Source organism: Miscanthus floridulus, chromosome 19 (genome assembly GCF_019320115.1).
Source record: "Miscanthus floridulus cultivar M001 chromosome 19, ASM1932011v1, whole genome shotgun sequence".
In the NCBI taxonomy this organism is placed as follows: domain Eukaryota; kingdom Viridiplantae; phylum Streptophyta; class Magnoliopsida; order Poales; family Poaceae; genus Miscanthus; species Miscanthus floridulus.
Window position 1 is genome coordinate 44562552 of NC_089598.1, and position 20355 is coordinate 44582906.

General features: G+C 44.3%; 1 protein-coding gene and 1 pseudogene across 1 annotated transcript; one reads left to right on the forward strand and one right to left on the reverse strand.

The window, feature by feature from the left end:
* The first annotated feature begins 1043 nt into the window (after positions 1-1043).
* On the forward strand, positions 1044-2866 carry LOC136529400 (LRR receptor kinase SERL2-like; annotated as a pseudogene).
* A 6822-nt stretch (positions 2867-9688) lies between these two features.
* Positions 9689-11397, reverse strand: LOC136529326 (peroxidase 11-like). Its single transcript, XM_066522405.1, has 4 exons — positions 11114-11397; positions 10707-10898; positions 10403-10568; positions 9689-10301 (listed from the first exon to the last, which is right to left on the reverse strand). The coding sequence occupies exons 1-4, from the start codon at positions 11363-11365 to the stop codon at positions 9889-9891; spliced, it is 1023 nt and encodes a 340-aa protein (XP_066378502.1). The 5' UTR covers positions 11366-11397; the 3' UTR covers positions 9689-9888.
* Between the last annotated feature and the right edge of the window lie 8958 nt (positions 11398-20355).

The window sequence follows — 20355 nt, forward strand, 5'->3', positions numbered from 1 at the left end:
TTCACTCTTAATAGAAATCATACTCGTCATTGTGAATGTTTAGCGTCTCTTTGGGAGATGTACTGGTTCGGCAGCGACGAATGTAAAAATACTTCCAAAACGTTATGAAATTTTTTCTATAACATAGATGTATGCTTCAATGTTAATTCTTCCAATCTTGTGATTTATCGAGTTCGATTTTAATTATTACAATTAAATTCACACGATATGTTCCTAATTTTCATAAAGAATGAAAATTTTGTGAAATATAGTAAATAAATCGAAATAAACACCATATTTTGGAATGGAGTACTAAATATCATATGTGGATAGAGGAAAAAGAATGAAGGGAAAAACAAGAAATTTGGTTGAATTTTACTGAGTGTTTGGCCAATACACTCGGTAAAAGATAGTGTTTACCGAGTGTATTGGCCCAACACTCGGTAAAATTTTCATGTTTGCATAACACTCGGTAAACATGTCATGCCTGGACGCCGTCTGGGCACGGTTGCTGTCCTAGGTGACGTGGCACGTTAATACCGAGTGACCGTTTTTACCGAGTGCACCCCGTCGGTAAAATTGTAGTTTTACCGAGTGTCTGAATATACCGAGTGTTCTGACTCGGTAAAGCGGTTGACTACCGGGTGTTTATGTTTTCCGAGTGTTGGCACTCGGTAAGTAATTTTTTCCGAGTGCCCCGACTTTTGACACTCGGTAATTGTCGGGGCACTCGGTAAATACACAGTCTCCGGTAGTGACGCATTGGATCTGAAACAGGTCCAGCGAGATAAAAAGCCACTAATTCATATAAATTCATCGATCCAGTCCAACCAGAAACTAGAGTTGTGTGCATTATATGCAAAGAGAAAGCAATCAAACCGAACCATTTAATAAGACAGTATAAACATGATATCAGAGCAAACCCATAACACCCCCTATATTATTAAAGAAAAATAGACATGATGTCGCTTTATTTTATGGCATTGGAATTCTTGCATTGTGCGCGTTCTTAGGGCGGTGAAAGTACGCGTGTTGGGTTCCAAAAAGCGGAAAACTATTTCGTTCTCTCTCCATACCGAGAAGACCAAAGCCCTCGTAGCCATAGGCTATATGACACGCAGAAGGAAGCCGTACCCGCGACTCCCTGGGTACGTACGCTGCTGACTCGTCTGCCTTTGGCAATGGCGGTGTCTTCTCCCTCCCTACCACTGTTCCTGCTGGTGCTCATCGCTTCGTCGTCAAGCGCCGATCCCTCGGGTTGGGGGAACGATGAAGGTCCTCCACTCCGCCGAAGTCTCTGTCGCCACGTAGTTTTCTAGTAGTGCATGTTTCTGTTTGTTTTGCTGTTGCATCGGTGTGTACCGACTTCTTTGATATTGGGTAATCCAGTGCTAGCTCTGCAGTCGATGAGGAACCTCCTCGAGGATCCCCATGGATTGCTCAGGGACTTGAATCCTGTGCAAGTGAATCCCTGCACCTATGCCTTTGTCACCTGCTCAAATGACAATCTTGTCGTCAGTCTGTAAGCGAGCTGCAGTGCTGCACCCCTTTAGTTTCCTCTCAGTTTGTTGCCAGCTTGGTAGTATCAGTTAATTTTACCATCAGTGAAGTTCTCCCCATGCATGGCTGTTACGTGGTATCTTGGCAGGAAAGCTCCAAGTCGGAATCTCTCAGGACGCTTCTCACCAAGCATAGGAAACTTGACCAGTCTCAAGTCTCTGTGAGTGTTGTGTTCCTTCCTATCAGTTCTCATGCATACGGTAGATGGTAGCCTTTGTGTCCAGTTGTGTTCCTTTTCCCCTTTCTGACTGTGACTGTGAGGTTTACAGTAATTGTATCCATCTGTTCCACAGTGTGCTGTCGGACAACAACATAACTGAGACAATCCCTGCAGAGATTGGCAAGCTTAGGGGGCTCAAGAAACTCGATCTCTCCAGCAACCACTTGTATGGTGAAATCCCTTCCTCTGTGTTCCACCTTGAAAGCCTCCAGTACTTGTGAGTGAGCGCTGTTGCATATGCCAATTCTATCTTGTTGCGTTCTTTAGGTAGCTGCAGCGTTTTGGTTTAATTTGTACTCGGTGTGCTTGCGCTTGTGTCTTCCAGAGACTTGTCCTATAATAACTTGAGCGGACCGATACCTGAGATCGTTTACCGGGACACTCTAGTAAGGCTGTTAATCCTGTTCCTCTCTGAGATTTTCACCCATGAAGCATGCATGGCACATTGGCACAGCTAGTACAAAGTTTTAGATTTAAATCTTTTTCTACTCATGGTTCTCTTGCAGCGTTGTCGGGAATCCTCTCATCTGAGGTGAGAATACAGGGAAAGACTGTTCCAGTTCCGGGACTGCGTCCTCGCAGGCTAGTCTACCAACGGCTAAGACTAAAAGCCACAAGTTTGTAGTTGCAGTTGGTTCCACGGTCGCCTGCATCATCTTCCTTTTCCTTCCTATATGTATGGCACTTGTTAGATTTCATTCCACGCCCCCGAAGATCACCACCAAAGGTTTAGAAGAATTTAAGGTTAGTCGTTTTCTTTTTGCAGCATAAATTGGGAGCAATCCTCTGATCTGCTGTGCGAGTAAGGACTAAGGAGCAGGATTGTACTGGGCGTCAAGCCAGATGATTATCAGATCCTAGTTGGACAATGTCTTGGACAGCCTTGTTGTCTTCTGGCCCGGCGAGTATTTTATTTTGTAAACCCACTGCATCGCGTAGCCTAATCCCTAATGATTATGCAGTGCTCCTGCCTTCTCCCAGAATATGTTCTCCAGCTTTATTTTTTTCGTCAATCGGTTGCCTCAGGTTCTTCCTTGCACTGGTGCTGAATTCACATTCTATGAGCGACTCCTTCGTGTAAAGACCTGCACAATTTTAATGTTAGAACATTTTGATTTACTTGTATCCACCTCGATCATCATTTACACCTCAATCCAACTCAAAATATGTGAATTGAGATGGATACAAATATAAATGCAGTAAGACAAACCCTAATGGTAAAACAGACCTACGCTACGAATAAAAAACATCTCGGTAGAGCTAGCGCCGAACGTCGCGCCTACTCTGTTTTGCGCACGTATGCAGGGAGCGTCCCGCCTTCTCCATTTCGCTCCGCCTGCGGATGCGCGCCACGTGACTCTGGCCATCCCATCCAAGAGTACACTTGCAATATACACTTGCAACATACGTCTAAAACGGTTGAAACATTTGGAACATACACTTGCAACATATATATATAATACCTGCAACATCCGGATAAAACACTTGCAACATACGTCTGAAATAGATGAAACATTTTGAACAGAACACTTGCAACATTCATTTATAGCCATTGCAACATATGCAACATTCAGGATCTACTTTTGCAATGTCTATTTGAAACACTTGTAACGTACCTCACTACACCACAGCCCCAGACTAGGGACGTACCGTCGGTCGGTATAGGTCGATATAGCGACGCTCCGTCGGTCGGTATAGATCTATGCCGACACTTACTTGCAGCCGCTGAAAGTGGCGTCGGTATAGCCTACGCCGACCGACAAGTTTTTAGCGACCGACAGTCTGACGCCTTAGGGGGTACATATACCGACACATAGTTTGAAGCTATAAATACTTTTAGCAACTAACAATCCAACGCGAATCATTCACATAGAGACAATATATATGTTGCTAATCAGCGGTACATAATAACCCAAAAATAATCTATTATCAATGCACACACATTCATTACAAGATATATTAACCATAACTGATTCATTCATATATGAGTAGCCCAATGTAAGGTCGGTCAGATTCAAGTTCATAAGTACAAAATAGATTAGAAGCTCGCAAACATGAAGTTTGTGCATGAGCAAGCCATCAACATCCCTACATCTACCTCATGTGACCAAAAGTCATACATCCACCACTTGTAACCAAAAGCTTAGCTCACTAACACCTAAAGCTCACTGCTCAAATTTGACTAACAGTGAGCTCAGAGTCTTGTCTCTAATAGGTTCAAAACAAAACACAGCTTCGATGAGCCCTTTTAACTTGTCGACACCATCAGGTACGCTGCCTAGGCCTTGTAGGATGGCTGAAATGCAATATGAATATCCAATTAGCGACAATTTTTACCAAAGTTGGAGAAAGACAGCCAATAAGATCAACTCCAAGAGGTTCTCTAAAATTAATAGCCAAATTTCATAAAAAAGAAAGTTCAATGTTGCAAACCATTGTAAATGAAATAAATAAGTAAACTGATAGTACCGAACTCAAAGCAATATACAGATTTAGTATATGGGCTGGCACTGGAGGTTAACATATAAGATGATGAATTAAACATAGCCTATACATGCTGATATAACTAATAAAATAACCATCAGCGTGTAAATACTAAATATGCAGTGCCAAAAACACACACGTTTATGAGAGCACCATAACTAGCAGTTTCACAGGATGTATACCCTCGTTTTTTCAAATAGTGCAGCTGTACAGGAGGAACAATCATATGAACACACAAGCAGCAGTATGTGTACCAAAGATCCTGCCTTGTACTAGAGGAAGAATCATATGATTCATATGAACACACGCAGAGAGCAGCAGCACGCAGCAGTACCAAACATGAAGGCAGCAGCAGATCAAACACATAGGTAGCAGCGGATCAAACACTAATAGAACCACAATACTGAACTTTACCTCAGCTTGCAATAAACAGATTGTCCATGTTTCTTTCCCCTTCTCCACACCTGAAAAATGAATAAAAATATCCTTCAAACAGTGCAGAAAAATATCCTTCAAACTTTGATATGTGTCAGGTGCAGAGCTAGGAACAATGCTCATATACACAGAATAATTAGTAGTTAATGATGTGACAAGTAACAGAACATGCTATAACTTGAAGTGGCTAGGCTCCAGGTATTGACAGGGAAACATGCATGGAAGGCTATGTTTGATTTAGCTGGAGGTTTTTTATGTGAGTATGATCTAGAAGCGATTTTATCTCTGAGCAAACTTATCAATCACTATGCATAAAAAAACTCTGGTGCTGCAGTAGTCGATGGAAGCGGGTTAATTATGTTAAACAAAATTAGAGGATATGGTTATCTATAACACATACATGGACAAAATTTCAAATACAGGTACTGGATTTAGCAGCCACATCAATTTAGTGCTTAGCAAATGTGGATAGCAGTGATGGAAGAAAATATGTCAACCTTGGACAATGTCACTTCCCTTGCAATGCAATGATAGAACCGAGTGCCCTTTGCTATTTCTATCTAAAGTTGTCAAGTCAATGGATAAAATGGAAAAACAGTAATACCAATGTGGTGCAAAAATCTCAGGGTGTTGTTCCACAATAGGAACACTGGGCTCATTCAGACCTCATCTTAAACTAAGCTATTGTGTTTATAGACAGACCATAAGCAAAGTACCATACCACAGAAATGAAGTAGACACCTTTGGAAAACAAAATAGTTTCCATTGGCTCGGCTGTAGGAATTAAAGGAACAGAGCTAACTGTATTACATGTATTAAAAAACAACTATGCACATGCACTAACTGTATTACGTGTATACAAAACAACTACTGTAGGAATTAAATAGAGCTTCCGCTCAGCCTCACCACAGAGCAGCACACCAACAATTCGTCATCGCCGGCAAAGCTTGAGAGCGCCGACCACGCCGAAGAGGAGACAGCCAGGCGAGTCCCATGCGTGCTAGATCCAGGGTCCGTATGCCGGCCACCCGTGCCTGTAGACTCGCGCCTGCAGCCGCAACGCCAGGGCACCAAGATCTGCTTGCTGCTACTGCTCCACAGGCGCTTCCAACGTGACGACGGCGGACCCCACCTGAGCCCCAAAGAATCATGTCGTCTCCATGGTCCAATCCTACAAGAAGAGCCCACGACGGAGCAGAACGCGAATGATTCACGTACCTCCAAAGTAGCAGGAGCAGATGGCAAGTCGCGGTTCTGGACGCCCACCCTGGATCCGTCGGTTCATCCTTGAATCCCGCCCGGCTATAGGATCCAACAGCCATCGCCTTCGGAAGGGAGGAGTGGTAGACGGCATCGGCAAGATCTCAAGGTCTATGCGGCAGCGCTGGATCGATCTCGATCCTTCGCGGTGGCGCTGGGCGAATCTCGATCTACAGGCGGCGGCGGCGGCGGTGTTGAGGCGAGAGAAGAGACGGAGAGGAGAAGTGTAGGGCGGCGGCTTTGGAAGATTGGGAGAGAGAGGGGGGAGTCTAGACGTGGGGGTTAGGGTTGAGGGAGTTGGGTGTTGAGTTGGGCTGCTGGCGTGAAGGCCCATCTTTATCTTCCCACGAACGAGCCTTTTTCTCTTTTTCAGAGAGCGCACCACTCTATACCGACCGAAGGTTCGTCCGTTTTGTTTATCTATTCCGACCGACGGTTCAACTATACAGCCAAATATTTATACCGACAGATAGTTCAACGCAAAAGGTACATTTACCGACACTTAATCTGTGGGCCAGCTATACCGACTAACAATTCAACGGTATTAGTGAACTTATAACGACACACGTATGACACTATATTAGTGTTGTGGTGTAGTGCCTCTGAAATATCTGAAACACTTGAAACATACATTTGCAATATGCGCTTTTAGTGAAACATCTCCTTGCTGATGGAGTGAATTCGGACGAACGGCGCGGCGAACTGGCGTGGTAGAGGCGCCCACACGGCGAACTGTCACAGTGGAGGCGACTGTGTCAAGCAGATGAGACGGCCGCAGCAGGCAAGGTGAATCCGGGTGGGCGGCTGGCGCGGGGCAAATCCAGACGGGGGGAGGGTGGTGCAGGCGGTGTGAATCGTCCGAACGGATAGACGGACAGACGCCCTGCAGGAAGCATTGTTGATAAACATATTCATGAAAAATCATTAGCGGATCGGCCACCGAAAACTAGTGCACTCAAACATTTTCACTTATCGCTAGGATCCTTGGTTACAGTTGGTAGTAAATGCAGTTTATCATACCCAACCAAGAAAAACATATGTTTGCTCTGCTCCAATAATAATTAACGCCTTCGTTCGGACTATGAGTTGCATTTTTTCAGTCAACGAACAATATTTTTCTCTTACAACAAATCAGCCAACAGTACTTTCAGTCATGGAGCCAAGCGAACAAGGCATAAATCTAGTAGCAAAGTATGGCCTTGTTTAGTTCCACCCCTAAAGTTTACTCCCTATCACATCGGATGTTTGAACACATACATGAAGTATTAAATATAGACTAAAAAATAACTAATTGCATAGATTACAACTAATTTGTGAGACGAATTTTTTTAAGTCTAATTAGTCTATGATTTGACAACGATTTGCTACAGTAACATGTGCTAATGATAGATTAATTAAGCCTAATTAGTTCATGATTTGACAACGGTGTGCTACAGTACATGTGCTAATGATAGATTAATTATGCTTACTAAATTCGTCTCTCGGGTTATTGAGGACTTTTGTAATTTGTTTTATTATTACTATCCGAACACTCCCATGTGACGTCCTGATGTGATACCCGATGTGACATCCTTAAACTTTACTTTCTGAATTTAAACAGCACCTAAGTACCTCAATTGGTAGTAGGTACAGTGACGACAGGGAGACGTCTTTAGCAATTTTATCAATCTTGAAATCTGTCAGTCCAGTCCAGATATATAAACGTCTGCGTTTCAAAAAATATAAATCCAGTCTAGTGCACCGCAGATTCTCTTTTTTTTTCCTGACCATATTATATATGATGACTCAAAGAATGGCGTCGAATATCCTTAGAAAATTCCCAACAGACCTGAGTGGAAGTAGGGTCGGAGGTCGGAATTAGATTCGTCCCTTTGACACAGGTTTGACACGACACAGAGAATACGATTCCAGTAAAAGCAATTGATAGCACGAGGATTCATACTCCTATGCACTACTATAAAATTTATTTTCGGAGACGGTCAAAAAAATTTAGTGTCTCCTAAAATATCTACTCAATTTTAAGACAACAACATATTTTAGGAGATAACCCAATAAAACTTGTCTCTGTAAATTGATTTACAAAGATGGGTTTCTTAAGTGGGGTGTCTTTGTAAGCCTGTCTCTATAATTCAATTTTATAGAGATGGGCTCTGTAAAAGCGCCGCTTGTAAAAAAACAAACCTAAGGCCGATAAAGACATCGACAAGTGCCAACACTAACCAGCCGCATCCTAGCAAACACATCCCCACAGCCATACTCCCCTCATATCCCAACAACGGCCACCTCCCACTATTCTCCCGTTCCGGGCACACTCGATCACAACTCCCCATATCTCGTCTTCTCCACCTCAGCGTCAGGGGTGGCTCGCGTAGCCGTGGTCCTCTCCTTCCTCCCCATCCTCATGTACGCCAACTTCGTGATCTAGATCCACCGTCACCGAGGTGATATATCGCTGCCCTCCTCCCCTCTCACTCTCTCCTCGTAGATCCGCTCTAGAAGCTAAGCTATGGCCCTTTTCCTCTGTCGTTCTTTGTCTTCTCGTAGATCTATGGTAGAGAAGGCACAGACAGACGAATGGCTTTGACCTATGGCGCAGGCAGTGTGAACTGACGGGTTCGATATGTGGCAGAGATGGTGGGGCAGGCAGATCGATTTGTGGTGGAGATGGCACGGGTGTACATCTGCGAGGCTTGGCGGCGAACTCGACGAGCTCAATTGGCTTGGCAGGTAAGTTGACTGGCTTAGTGGGCTTGGCGACGAACTCAGCAGGTTCAGTGACTAGCCTCAACCACAGGTTCATTTTGTTTGTGTTTTTAATCCATTTCCAGAGGCAGGCATTGTTAGACGCCTGCCTCTAGAGTTCCATTTCTAGAGGCAGGCATTGTTAGGCACCCGCCTCTAGAGTTCCATTTACACGGACATGGATCACACCCACCTCTTCAAATCTTTGATTTGTAGTGACTTCATGGCATGGGTAGGCGGACAGGCCGCCCGTGAAAATGCTAAGTGAAAATCGGTTTTGTAGTAGTGGTGGATTGGGAAGATTGATCCATTGTGTTAATGTTTTTTTTCTCCAAACACATATTATGAGATATAATACACGTATGATCGTGGCAAAGGTATATTGTATGAACTTCCTTGTACGGCTAGTATAGATATTTAATGGTTTGTTATTAGGTGAGATTAGGGATCGGCTTGTTAAAAATTAAGTCTATTTGTGAGTTTAGAGATAAATCCGCTTGCATTCTTAGGTAAGACAATAATACTTACTCATACACTGAAAATTTTGTCTCAAAACTCCAAGGGTTTTGTTTGGCTTTTGTGCCGCACTTTTATGAATACAAGCGGCGTTATAAAATCACATGGGAATGAATATACTACACCGCTGATGTGCACACGATAGGTCATGTAGGAGCCATTTGGTAGAGCTCTCAGATCGGATTCTCCTTGACAATCACTATTCTTAGCCAAACAGCAAAACTACGTACAGCTGATGGAGAGCAGAATAGAATCACTTTCTTATTTACATTAGAAGCTAAAAAAGGATATGCTCCTCACTGCTCTCTATTCAATTTCCACCAAAATCACTTTTCACCTGCTCCGCCGTCAAAATCAAGTAGAATCATTTCACCGGAGAACGAAGGAGTTATTAGAGCTCAAAAATAGAGAGTAAAGCTCTATCAAATCACCCGTGGAATTCAGACATACACGGACCAAGATGTGTACGTATCTTCACATAGCAGCCAACCATAGTTTACAGTGCCACAATAACATATAATATGCTATATATGTATAATACAATATAGCCTCAGCAAAGGGTTATTTATTTTCCAAATTAACCACCATAAATAAACCATCAAAAGAAGGGGCAGGTGTACAAGTACAACCACAACCACAACCACAACCACCGGGTTTCTCCTCCAGTCTTGAGCACCCTATTATCATATATCCTATGTGTTGACAAATCTGCAGGTCTTCCTGACCTCGCCGCCGGCAGGGTTTGTGATGTTGCCCATCTTCACCATGGAGTCGGAGAACTGCTTGAAGAAGGCCTCCGGGTCGGCCCAGTACTTGTTGACGGTGTCGGAGGTCGAGTAGCCGGCGATGCCGGACCACATCTCCTGGTCGGAGTTGAGGAGTCCCTCGCCCTTGATGAGCGTCTCGAAGTAGGCGTTGTCGAACACCGCGGAGGTGTGGCTGTCCATGGCGCTGATGTTGTCGTCGCCGTCGTCCCGCGGGCACACCTCCTTGAGCTTGCTCAGGTACGTCTCGGACGACGGGTTGTACTTGGACGTCAGCTCGAAGTCGCCGTAGATTCTGTCCCTGAAATTCGCGCACCTGGCGAATCCGATCGTGTGGGATCCTATATATATGCACGAGGTAGACATTTATATATTAGTCAGGCAGGAGTTGGAATCCTGAAGACTGGTGGTTTTAGCAGAGGAATTGGAGGGAGCTGCATACCGACGAGGGCCACCATGTCAGTGGCATCAAGGCCCTTCTCCCAGAACTTGGCAATGAGCGTGAGGAGGCCTTGCTGAGCAGTGGGGATGTCGTTGTTTGCCAGGTCCAGGCTCGCCTTCTTGGAGTCCAATCTTCCTACAGGGACATCCCAGTAAGGCCCACCAACCTGCAAGACATAGTTTTCAGTCGTCAGTTCTGTATGTGTAGTATAACATGCATGGATACAGTACAGGGTGTGTACTGCACATGGCACAAAATAAAATAAGATCGGCCGGGTAGATAGATATGATGTGGTTTGGTTTACCAGCACAACCGCGTCCCTAGCTGCAATCGCCAGCAGGTCTGCGCAGGAAACGGTTCCAGGGCACTCAGCTTCCAGCTTCTCCTTGATCTTGTCGACCAGCTCGAAACCTTTCAGCGAGTTGACGTTCTGCTCTGCCTGCTTCTCTCCGATCACGGTTGCCGTGTCGTCGAGCAGCACTGATCCGTCGCAGCCCTGCAAGTTAAGATGACGGTCGTACGCGTCGTTCAGAATGATTCATTCACATAATGCATGCATGTTCAGCTGCAGCACAAATTGGAATAGAAGGGCTGCTGCTGCTGCTGCTGCATTGCCTGATACCAGCTTGCACGCACGGTGCACAAAGCTGCAGATTGGTCAGTGTGTGAAGTAAACCAAGCAAGAACAACAGAGAGAACTAGTTAACTGACCTGAACGAAGCAGTCATGGAAATGGAGGCGGAGCATGAGCGCGGCGTTGCGCGTGTCAGCACGCACCGCGCACTCCATCTCCGTCCGGACGACGTGCTCCACGTCGGGGCACGTCTTGGAGTAGTATTCCAGGCTCAGCTTCGACGGGTCCTGCGCCACCACAAGCCAGGGCACGCCGGCCAGGAGGAGACATGAAAAAATGCAGAGGGCAAACGATGCCGGCCTGAAGCAGCCCAATACGCCTGTGGCCATCGTCCTCAAGCTGTTCTGTTTCCTTGGCAGCAGCTGATGTTTCTGTTGCAAGCTTCCGGCCCTGCATGGGCTTTATATATATAGGAGTAGCAAAGTGAGACGAGGCTACGTGGTGCACATGGAGAAGCGAGTCAAGAGGGAGATGAACCAACTCTCATGTGGTTGGTGGAGTAAGCAAGCTGAAAGGATCAGTATTTTTTATGTTTTTGCAGCAAAACTTGCTACGCATGGGTCAAACCTTGCACTAGCGCGCGTTTGGTGGCTATGGGTTCACCAATCGTGGAAAATCTTCAGTCTTCAGAGCATCTGTCTGAGATGCATCAAACTATTCTTCTTGCATGCATGCGTACTACATATCATTTGGATGTTTCCAGGTGTTTACTGCTGGAGATTCCCACAACCACAGGTGTCAAATGCAGATTATGGATTGCTGCTTGAGTGCTTACACTTTGCTTGTGCTACTGCTACTGTAAAATCTTATGTTCCTATGTTAGATAACCTTCCCCATAACCAGTAGTAGTTGAGCAGGGCTACCTAGACTTTTTTTTTTGTGGGTGGGTGGGTGGGGTGGGGGGCGGGGGGTTGCTACCTAGACTGTGTTTGTGCTACACTGTTACTACGGTGCTTACGCTACCTCCATGTATCCATCAGATGATCAGACTGCAGACTTCAGAAACAAGGACATGTCTCCCTTTAGAACATACGGAGACCAATAATTCTAGAAAGACGAGTATGCCTTGTATGAAAGCCGAAAATAGCACTATCAAAAAAAAAAAAAGCCGAAAATAGCATCTCAGAGGCAGAGCTCGTTACCTGCAGATGAATTTACTTTACTAGTCACCATCTGCCTGAATTCCTGAGCGGTGGGACCCACGCTGCAGTGGCTTAGTCCTGGCAGCTCACCACCTCTCTACCGAACTGCTGTAGATATACGCACTCGTGCAATGGAATGAAGATGGTTTTGAAAGGGGGGAAAATTGTGCTTTTGACTGTGTAAAACTATAAATAGAACTACCAGGAGGGAGGGATATTGATTCTCAAATCCCAAAATAAGGTGGCATGCCTTTTCCAAAGAGGAATCAATAGCTGAGAGCGTAGTTTGCGCAGTGCTGTGTGTAAGGATAGTCACCAGGCTAAAATTTGTGTATAAGACTTGGTTAAACATTTGGCATATGAAGCAATATCGTTTCGACCAGGATACGATTTTTGCTGACGCCTAGGTTTTTTCACAGGCAGTTAATAAAGAGTAGCTGCAAGTAAAAACAGATGTGTGGACCTATGGCTATGAACCGTTAGTGTAGATACAGCTGCACTAGTGGTATCCTTAAAAAACCGCTAGTGTAAATATATGATTTACATTGGTAGTTAACTTAACTCTACTGCTAGTGTAAGTTAACTCTGTATTGTCTGCTGTCTTAAGTGCCCACCAATGTAAATCCATTAATTGACTCTGCATTGTCTGCTGCGTTTTTAAGGATACTACTAGTGTATAAAGGTTTACACCGGTGATTTTCTTAATGTACCGTCCATATATACAAATAGCACTCTAAATACGCTTACAACCCCCCCCCCCCCCCCAACCCAAAGAACTATATGGACCGAGCCACCTTCTATTGATGGTGTCCTTAGAGGTCAAAAATTACAAAATACAAGAGGAATGGTTTTGATCTTTGTTTCTTTAAAGGAGGTTACTCAATAAGGTTAGTTAACTTTTTGGATGAATCCTTCCAATTTGTGGCCTAATTATATCTAGGTTTGTGTATGGAGAGAGAAAGCATGCATGGTATTTGGGTATTCTAACACCATATTCAACAAAGTCTGTGTCCCCAGATTATTGTATTAATAGATAGCCTCACATGTTCCTTCCATTATTTTCATCAATTTCATAATTTATGAATCCATACATGCATGAATGGGGAATAGTTTTAGATCTAGATGGTGAATCTGGATCCATACATGTACGAACAACACTATTTATATCTAGAACAACCACCAGTAAAAACTAACGGCGAGCGGAAGTGGCAAGGAAAGGGCAGTAGCAGCGTTGGTTTTGTTCCTTGATACTCGCAAGTTAGGAGAGTGTGTTTAGTTGTGACGCAATGGCTCGGTTTTGGTCACGTGGTGGCTGGGACCGGCCCACCAACTTAAAATACTTGAAATACATGTTCACACATATACAAGTGGTGGAGAAGACGACGGTGGAAGCATGACTTCACACTACTAAAAATATCCACTTCTATAACGAATAACTTTCGTCATTGAAGAAGCCAAATTCATCATAATTTTAGTTTTGTGACGAATTTATGACGAAAAATGGTTCGTCATAGAAGTCGCGTCATTCTTGCAATTCTATGACGATTCTAGAAAATCATCATAGAAGTGGATAGATCTATGACGAAAACTGACCGTCATAGAACTGTTTTGGCATGCGTGGCAGGGGGCAGCTACGCTGGTGGGTGCTTCCGTTGGAGATGTTTTTCACGTGTACATGCTATAGCCGATTGCATTGGAGATGGTTCGGGTACGTGTCACATTCTTATTGCACAATGTGGCCATCTCTGGTTCTTGCACGTTTCAGGCTCTTACTGGACCACGTGTCAGGACACTGTTGTTCCACATGTCAGTTTTCTATTGGCACACGTGTCGTATTACGGTTGGGTCACGCGTCACTTCTTCATTGGACCATGTGGCGTGACCATAATACCCCACGTGTCTTTCTTTTACTCGACCACGTGTCTCAATGCTCTATGTCCATGTGTCGGTATTTTATTGGGCCACATGTCACGCCCTGAGCTACCCACGTGTCTTTTTCTGATTCGACCACATGGTAGGATGGATTTGTACCACGTATTTTGTTTGTATTCGCCCACGTGCCCTGTCGTGGCTATTACACATGTCATTCACTGGTTTGTCCACGTGTTAGATTCTTATTTGACAATGTGCCTGTGCCGGATCTTCCACGTGCACATCAATCATTACATCAGAGAAAATAATTTCAGATCTACACTGCTGCACAAAATGACTACATGCATAATTATATTGAACCTGAATCAAATAACAGTAGTTTAGCTCAACAGCAAACCACTAACAGAGTTCACATATCAAGCCACCAAAATTTCACATCAAAACAGCAAACAAACCACATGTTCACTGCATCAACAAGACTAAGAGTTACCAGCGCTTAAGAGCATGATATGCTCATGGAGCTTATTGTACTCCTCCTGTTGCTGTTTCTTGAACTCATCAAACTCCATATTAGTGTTTTCTACCTTCCTCTTCAGTTGATCCACTTGTTTGGTGAGGACAGCTGAACTTTCCTAATGAGCAGCAAGCCGTTCTCGAAGTTTGGAGCAGCTTGTCCTGATACTAGCATTCTTCAAAGAAAAGGTATTGTAGCTGGTATAGGAGAGGACCTTGGAAACATTACAACAACAAGTTCTGCTCGTATAGTTTCCATAGCTTCCTGTGAAAACCAAGGAGTAAACACTAGGAAGAGGACTTAAATTATAGAACCAAGATATTATTTTAGTACAAGTAATGCATAGGTCTTCCTCAGCCTACTACCGATAGAGATTCATAAGCACAATGCATAGGTAACATATTAACTAATGTAATATTACAACTTCAAAATGATGGTGCCACTTTAGGCTCCTACTTTTTCTTCTTTTATGCCAATGGCTTTAGCAGATTTAAAGGAAAGCAAATGAAGGTACTTACCACTGCTTCTCTTGCAGCATCGCTCAATCCCGTGTTGCTACTAGTATGGAAGTTGTTGAAGATTCCCACTGCATCAACATCTTCATGAGGTCAATCATGTTCTTCAACGAGCACTTCTTGATCGTGTCCTGCGTCCTTCCTATTTTTGTCCTTCTATTAAAATTGTGCATGCCTTTCTGTTGATACAAAAGACATTGCGTATGTGATATAAAAATAGTAACACAACCATCACTTACATATGCTTGTAGGTGGGCAATATAGGAGCGAGATCCTGTAACCTGGTGGCACTTGACTTTTGCACGATTTCACTTGTTCTGTTCCGAGACTGCCTAAAACCACAATTGTATTAGATTATAGCACAAGTAGATGACATAAATACTAGACAAGAAATAAATGAGTTCACACATACACACCTTATTCTTGGAACTTAACCACATGTGGACAAGTGCACACCACTATGCGTCATTCATGCAAGACACAGGAGAGGTATTTCTGATTTCATCAGCGGGGACGCCATTGAAGTAAGATCGCTTGAACCTATACCGTGTCTACCGTACAACAAACTAGAATATACTCGTACATGCTTCTTTTGTTGCTTCATCATTGTCATCAATGGCTAGCCTCAACTGTAGAAGTGTGAATGCAAATTAAATCTATTACTAAGTTGCTCAAGGTAGAGTTGAATATCAACAGAGGATATACATACTTACAGATAGCTTGGCCACAAATCCATTGAGATGTTCGATTCGTTGCTTGTAATGTTTCTAGTGTAGAAAAATTGGTACTTGAGACCTAACTACTACACCTGCCTCTGAGGCAAACTTGTCAGCTTGCAATGGATCATGTGGCCTTCTGTTCCCCTTGACAACCGAGATGTGCATCCTTATTCCCATTGATTGGATGGTTTTGTGAAGCCCAACCCCCTTAGTTGCTTGCCTCGACTTCCTCGCTCTTCTCTGTAATGGTACTACACAGTTTTCATACATTCAGATTGTTAGAAAAGTAACATGGATATCAAATAGTGTGACTTGATTTATAGACATGTCTAAGGTAGTACCAACCTTCGTAAGTTTGGTCATTCTGTTGGCATGGAGGTGGAGTCTCCTCTTCGGCATGGCTAAGGTCATCTTCACATGACCAGTCCCCCACATGGCTTTGTTCGCCTTGTGCGTGCTGACTTTTGGACCTAGTTGGAAGTATAAGATGCTGCAACTTTGCTGGACTAGTTGGCTTCACTCTCTTGGATTGCCATCCCCTAGGACCTATATCGGTGTTGCCTTTTGCCCTGCTGATAGGGACTTCTCTACGGCTTGTTCAACCCACAGCCTGAAATTGGAGAAACAAACTTAAGCGTCAAGCATATAAAAATTGCATTGCTATCCACATAGCAATGAATTGAATTGCACTGCTACCTAAACCAACCCCCTCCCATCCTAACATGACAAGATAGAATAAGCACATCAATTGCAAGAGGTACTGGCTCTTCTAAATTTATATCTATATCACCATATCTCTGAATATGCTCCCCTGCTTCAGGGAGATATTCTGGATGTCAACATGTAGATTACAAAGGTATTTATTGAGTTAACCTTGTACCGAATGTCAACAAAACAAAGCAGGAGCATGCAAATTAGGCATCTAAACTACAGCTTATATGGAAGCCATTACTTGAATAAAGCACATGTGAACTACAGCTTATACGGAAGCTATTACTTGAATAAAGCACATGTGAATTACAATCCACTAAGAAACATGTGACCCCATCACTATATATCTACATATCCTAGGTCCAACCACTAGAATACAACACGCATCATAAGGCCTTGTTTGGATGTGCATGTATTCATCTTGATCCACATGTGTTGAAGTGTATTGGAGTGGAATTAAACTAAGGCCTTGTTTAGTTCCTTCCCCTAAAGTTTACTCCTTATCCCATCGAATGTTTGGACACATGCATGGAGTATTAAATATAGACTAAAAATAACTAATTATACAGTTTGCGACTAATTTGCGAGATGAATCTTTTAAGCCTAATTAGTCCATGATTTTACAATGGTGTGCTATAGTAACACATGTGCTAATGATGAATTAATTAGGCTTAATAATTTCGTCTCGCGGATTACTAATGAATTCTATAATTTGTTTTTTATTAGTATCTAAACACCCCATGCGACACCCCCATATGAAACCCAATGTGACACCCCAAAACTTTACACCCTGGATTTGAACAAGGCCTAAGTTCTATTTCAATGCACTCCAACACATGTGGATTGAAGTGGATACATATGCATCCAAACAAGGCCTAAAAGGAATTTGGGTACCTCTTCCTATTCCTGACTACGCTGCGTCATCGGCACCGCCCTCTTGTCATCCTGGTCGTAGAAGTGGTATGGTCGGCGTCGACGAAGGGGTAGCAGATCCGGTGTGGCGGTCGTCAACGATGACACTAGGATTCGGTCATGATAGGTGCCAACATAGGAGGTCCGGATCTAGCGTGTACCATTGCTGACGGTGGTCCTTCCACCATCAGTGGACCTGCTGTCGACAAAGGGGATCGGATCTGGATCTAGCTCCGGCTATGGCTAGAGTTCAGAAAGGTATGAGAGACGGTGTGGCTGGAGAGTGGAGAGGGAGTCAAGATGCTATGCTGATGATCCTAGCTAGGGTTTAGATCGGGGTGGCAGAGGGGGCTAGGCCTTGGAGCAGGAGGAGAGACAGTGCAGCTGGTCTGGCTAGAGAATGGAGATAGAGGCGGAGACGATGACTCCTTGCACTTTTATGTGGCCATCACAATACCACAAATACCCTTGTTTGAAATTGATGGCATGGTAAACCAATTTTCCACGAGGAGGGCAAAAGAGAGAGATCTAATTTTTGGTTTGTATTGGAGGCACTGCTGGGCGCGGGGATTTCATTTTTGCCCAAAATCAAAATTTTGAGTGGGCAGATCACCGCCCCGTGTGGCGTCTGGTGAGCAGAGACTGAATTTTATATGGTGAATGATGATGATATATACGGAGTAATACACTAAGGCCTTGTTTGGATGCATGTGTATCCATCTTAATCCACATGTGTTGGAGTGGAATGGAATGGAGTTTAGTTCAATTCCACTCCAATCCACTTCAACACATGTGGATTGAGATGAATACATGCGCATCCAAACAAGGACTAATGTGTATTAACCGTCAGATCAACAATATTAATCCGCCAAGTTTTGGTGGACGGTGACTCTTGACTGCGTTTATGTGTCGGTGATGCAATTACACGGCACATGGGACAGTCTGCCGCTAAAGGCATTCTCTCAGTACCCATCTTTTACTCTTTTGCACGCTGTTTCCATTGCCGTTTGCCCCCTTCGGCGCCACCTACCCTGTGCCATCTCCCCCCTCCCCCCCTCCAAAAATCCCCCACCCCCTCCCCCCACACACCGAAACCTCTTGCCTAGATCCTTCCACGCCATGGGGATCTACTGCGCCACGGTGATCTACCACGCCGCCATCTGTCAGTGCCTCACTCCTCTAGTGAGCAAGCCGATCGAGATTGCCTTCTTGCCTTGACATGGTGAGGCCGTCTGCGATCTCCTCTTTTTTCTTCATGAATTTATTGTGTTTGATGAAACTCATGTGTAATTTTTTTTCTGATTGTTGGAGATGGCACGAGTTGAATCAAAGTGGACGGAACTACCACATCGTAGAAAGAGCCAGAGACAGGCAACAATTTTTTGAGAAGCAGAGGAACAAGCACCACCATAGCCTAGAAAGATCTAGAGGAAGGCTCACAGTCTCCCAGAAGTAGAGGAACAAGCACCACCACTGCCCTGGAAGAGACAGAGGAAGGCATACAGTATCTGAGAAGTAGAGGAAGAAGCAACCAAAGCTATGCTAGCCCTAGAGTCCAATAATTCTCGCAGGCAGACTCGAATGGCCCACCGACAGTAGCAGCCTGAGGAGAGTGCTGAAATGGAACTCAGGGAGGAGGAGCTCACTAAGGAACAACTACAGCTCATGACCAAGTTCCACTCCAAAAACTAGACCAGTCGCTTTGCACCTTCCTGGGTCCAATTTGTAGTTAGTCATGGGCGCGCGCGCATTCGCACTCATGGAGGTTCGATGTGTGCCACAATTGGTGGTATGAGGAGCATTAGAGGAGGTAATTTGATGTCTACCAATGGTGGTACAAGGAGCAATCGAGGAGGTTTGGTGTCTGCCAATGGTGCTATGAGCAGTAATATTGAGAGAAAGAAAGAGGTGGTTCAGTTCTATGACTTTTAGTATTACAGCTCTAAGAAGATATGGAGCATCAGGTTATATGATATTGAGTTTTTGTTTCCACTCCTCAAAGAGCCTAACACAAAATCATAGTTCTAGACTATGACTTAGGAGAGTTTCTTCAGGAGCTACCGTGCTAGAGGGATGGCACTAGTAGACCAAAGGATACTTGGTTGGGATGAGCTTAAGAGAGCAGCTGGTATACCCATTCGACCTCTCTTTGAGCGGTTCTTGGGCATCATTCACCTTTTTAGTGAGGTTGATCGAATTGTGATAAGCTAGGTGCGTTAGTTCTATGCAACAGTGTGGATTCATCTGTAGCATGACTTCATTGGTTTTATGCTCGATGGTTGGCTAGAGCGATTGTACTATAACCGCCTGCAACAACTCCTCAGGGTTGACACTTCACACAGGAAGCTCCACCAGATAGTCTATGGAGATGCTCTTCCTCTACATCATAGCATGGCTGGAGGTACTTTTCCAACAGACCAGGAGATTTGGCTGCTCTTCATGGAGCCCTTCACCGATGGCTCCTTACGTACATTGGACAAACTGCGTCTAGAGGCCTACGTTCTACACATTGCTTCGAGGAAGACAGTCCTACCTTGTGGTGGCAACAGAGAGCCGTTGACCAGCTTGCAACAGTGGCGACTACTATAGGTATGGAGAGGCGAACAGTTTGAATTCTTACACTTTTTGTTGTCTAAGATCGAGGATGTGATAGCTGATGCTATTAGTACTGGATGGTGGCACGTGTACCCTCACATCATCAGCTATCTGCTACACTTGATTGACTCTAAAAGGAATGGGCCGATGTACAATGAGTCAACCTAGGAGGTTATGACCTACGTGGCATCAAGTCTGGACGATCGTCATCATGGACAGCATGCCCTTAGGTCCAATCAAGTGATTTTACCCATATAGGACAGAGAAAGACATGAAATGGTGGATGCAGCCCTAGAGTAAGCAGAGCACCAGTTTAGGATTGGAGGAATCTTGAATGTA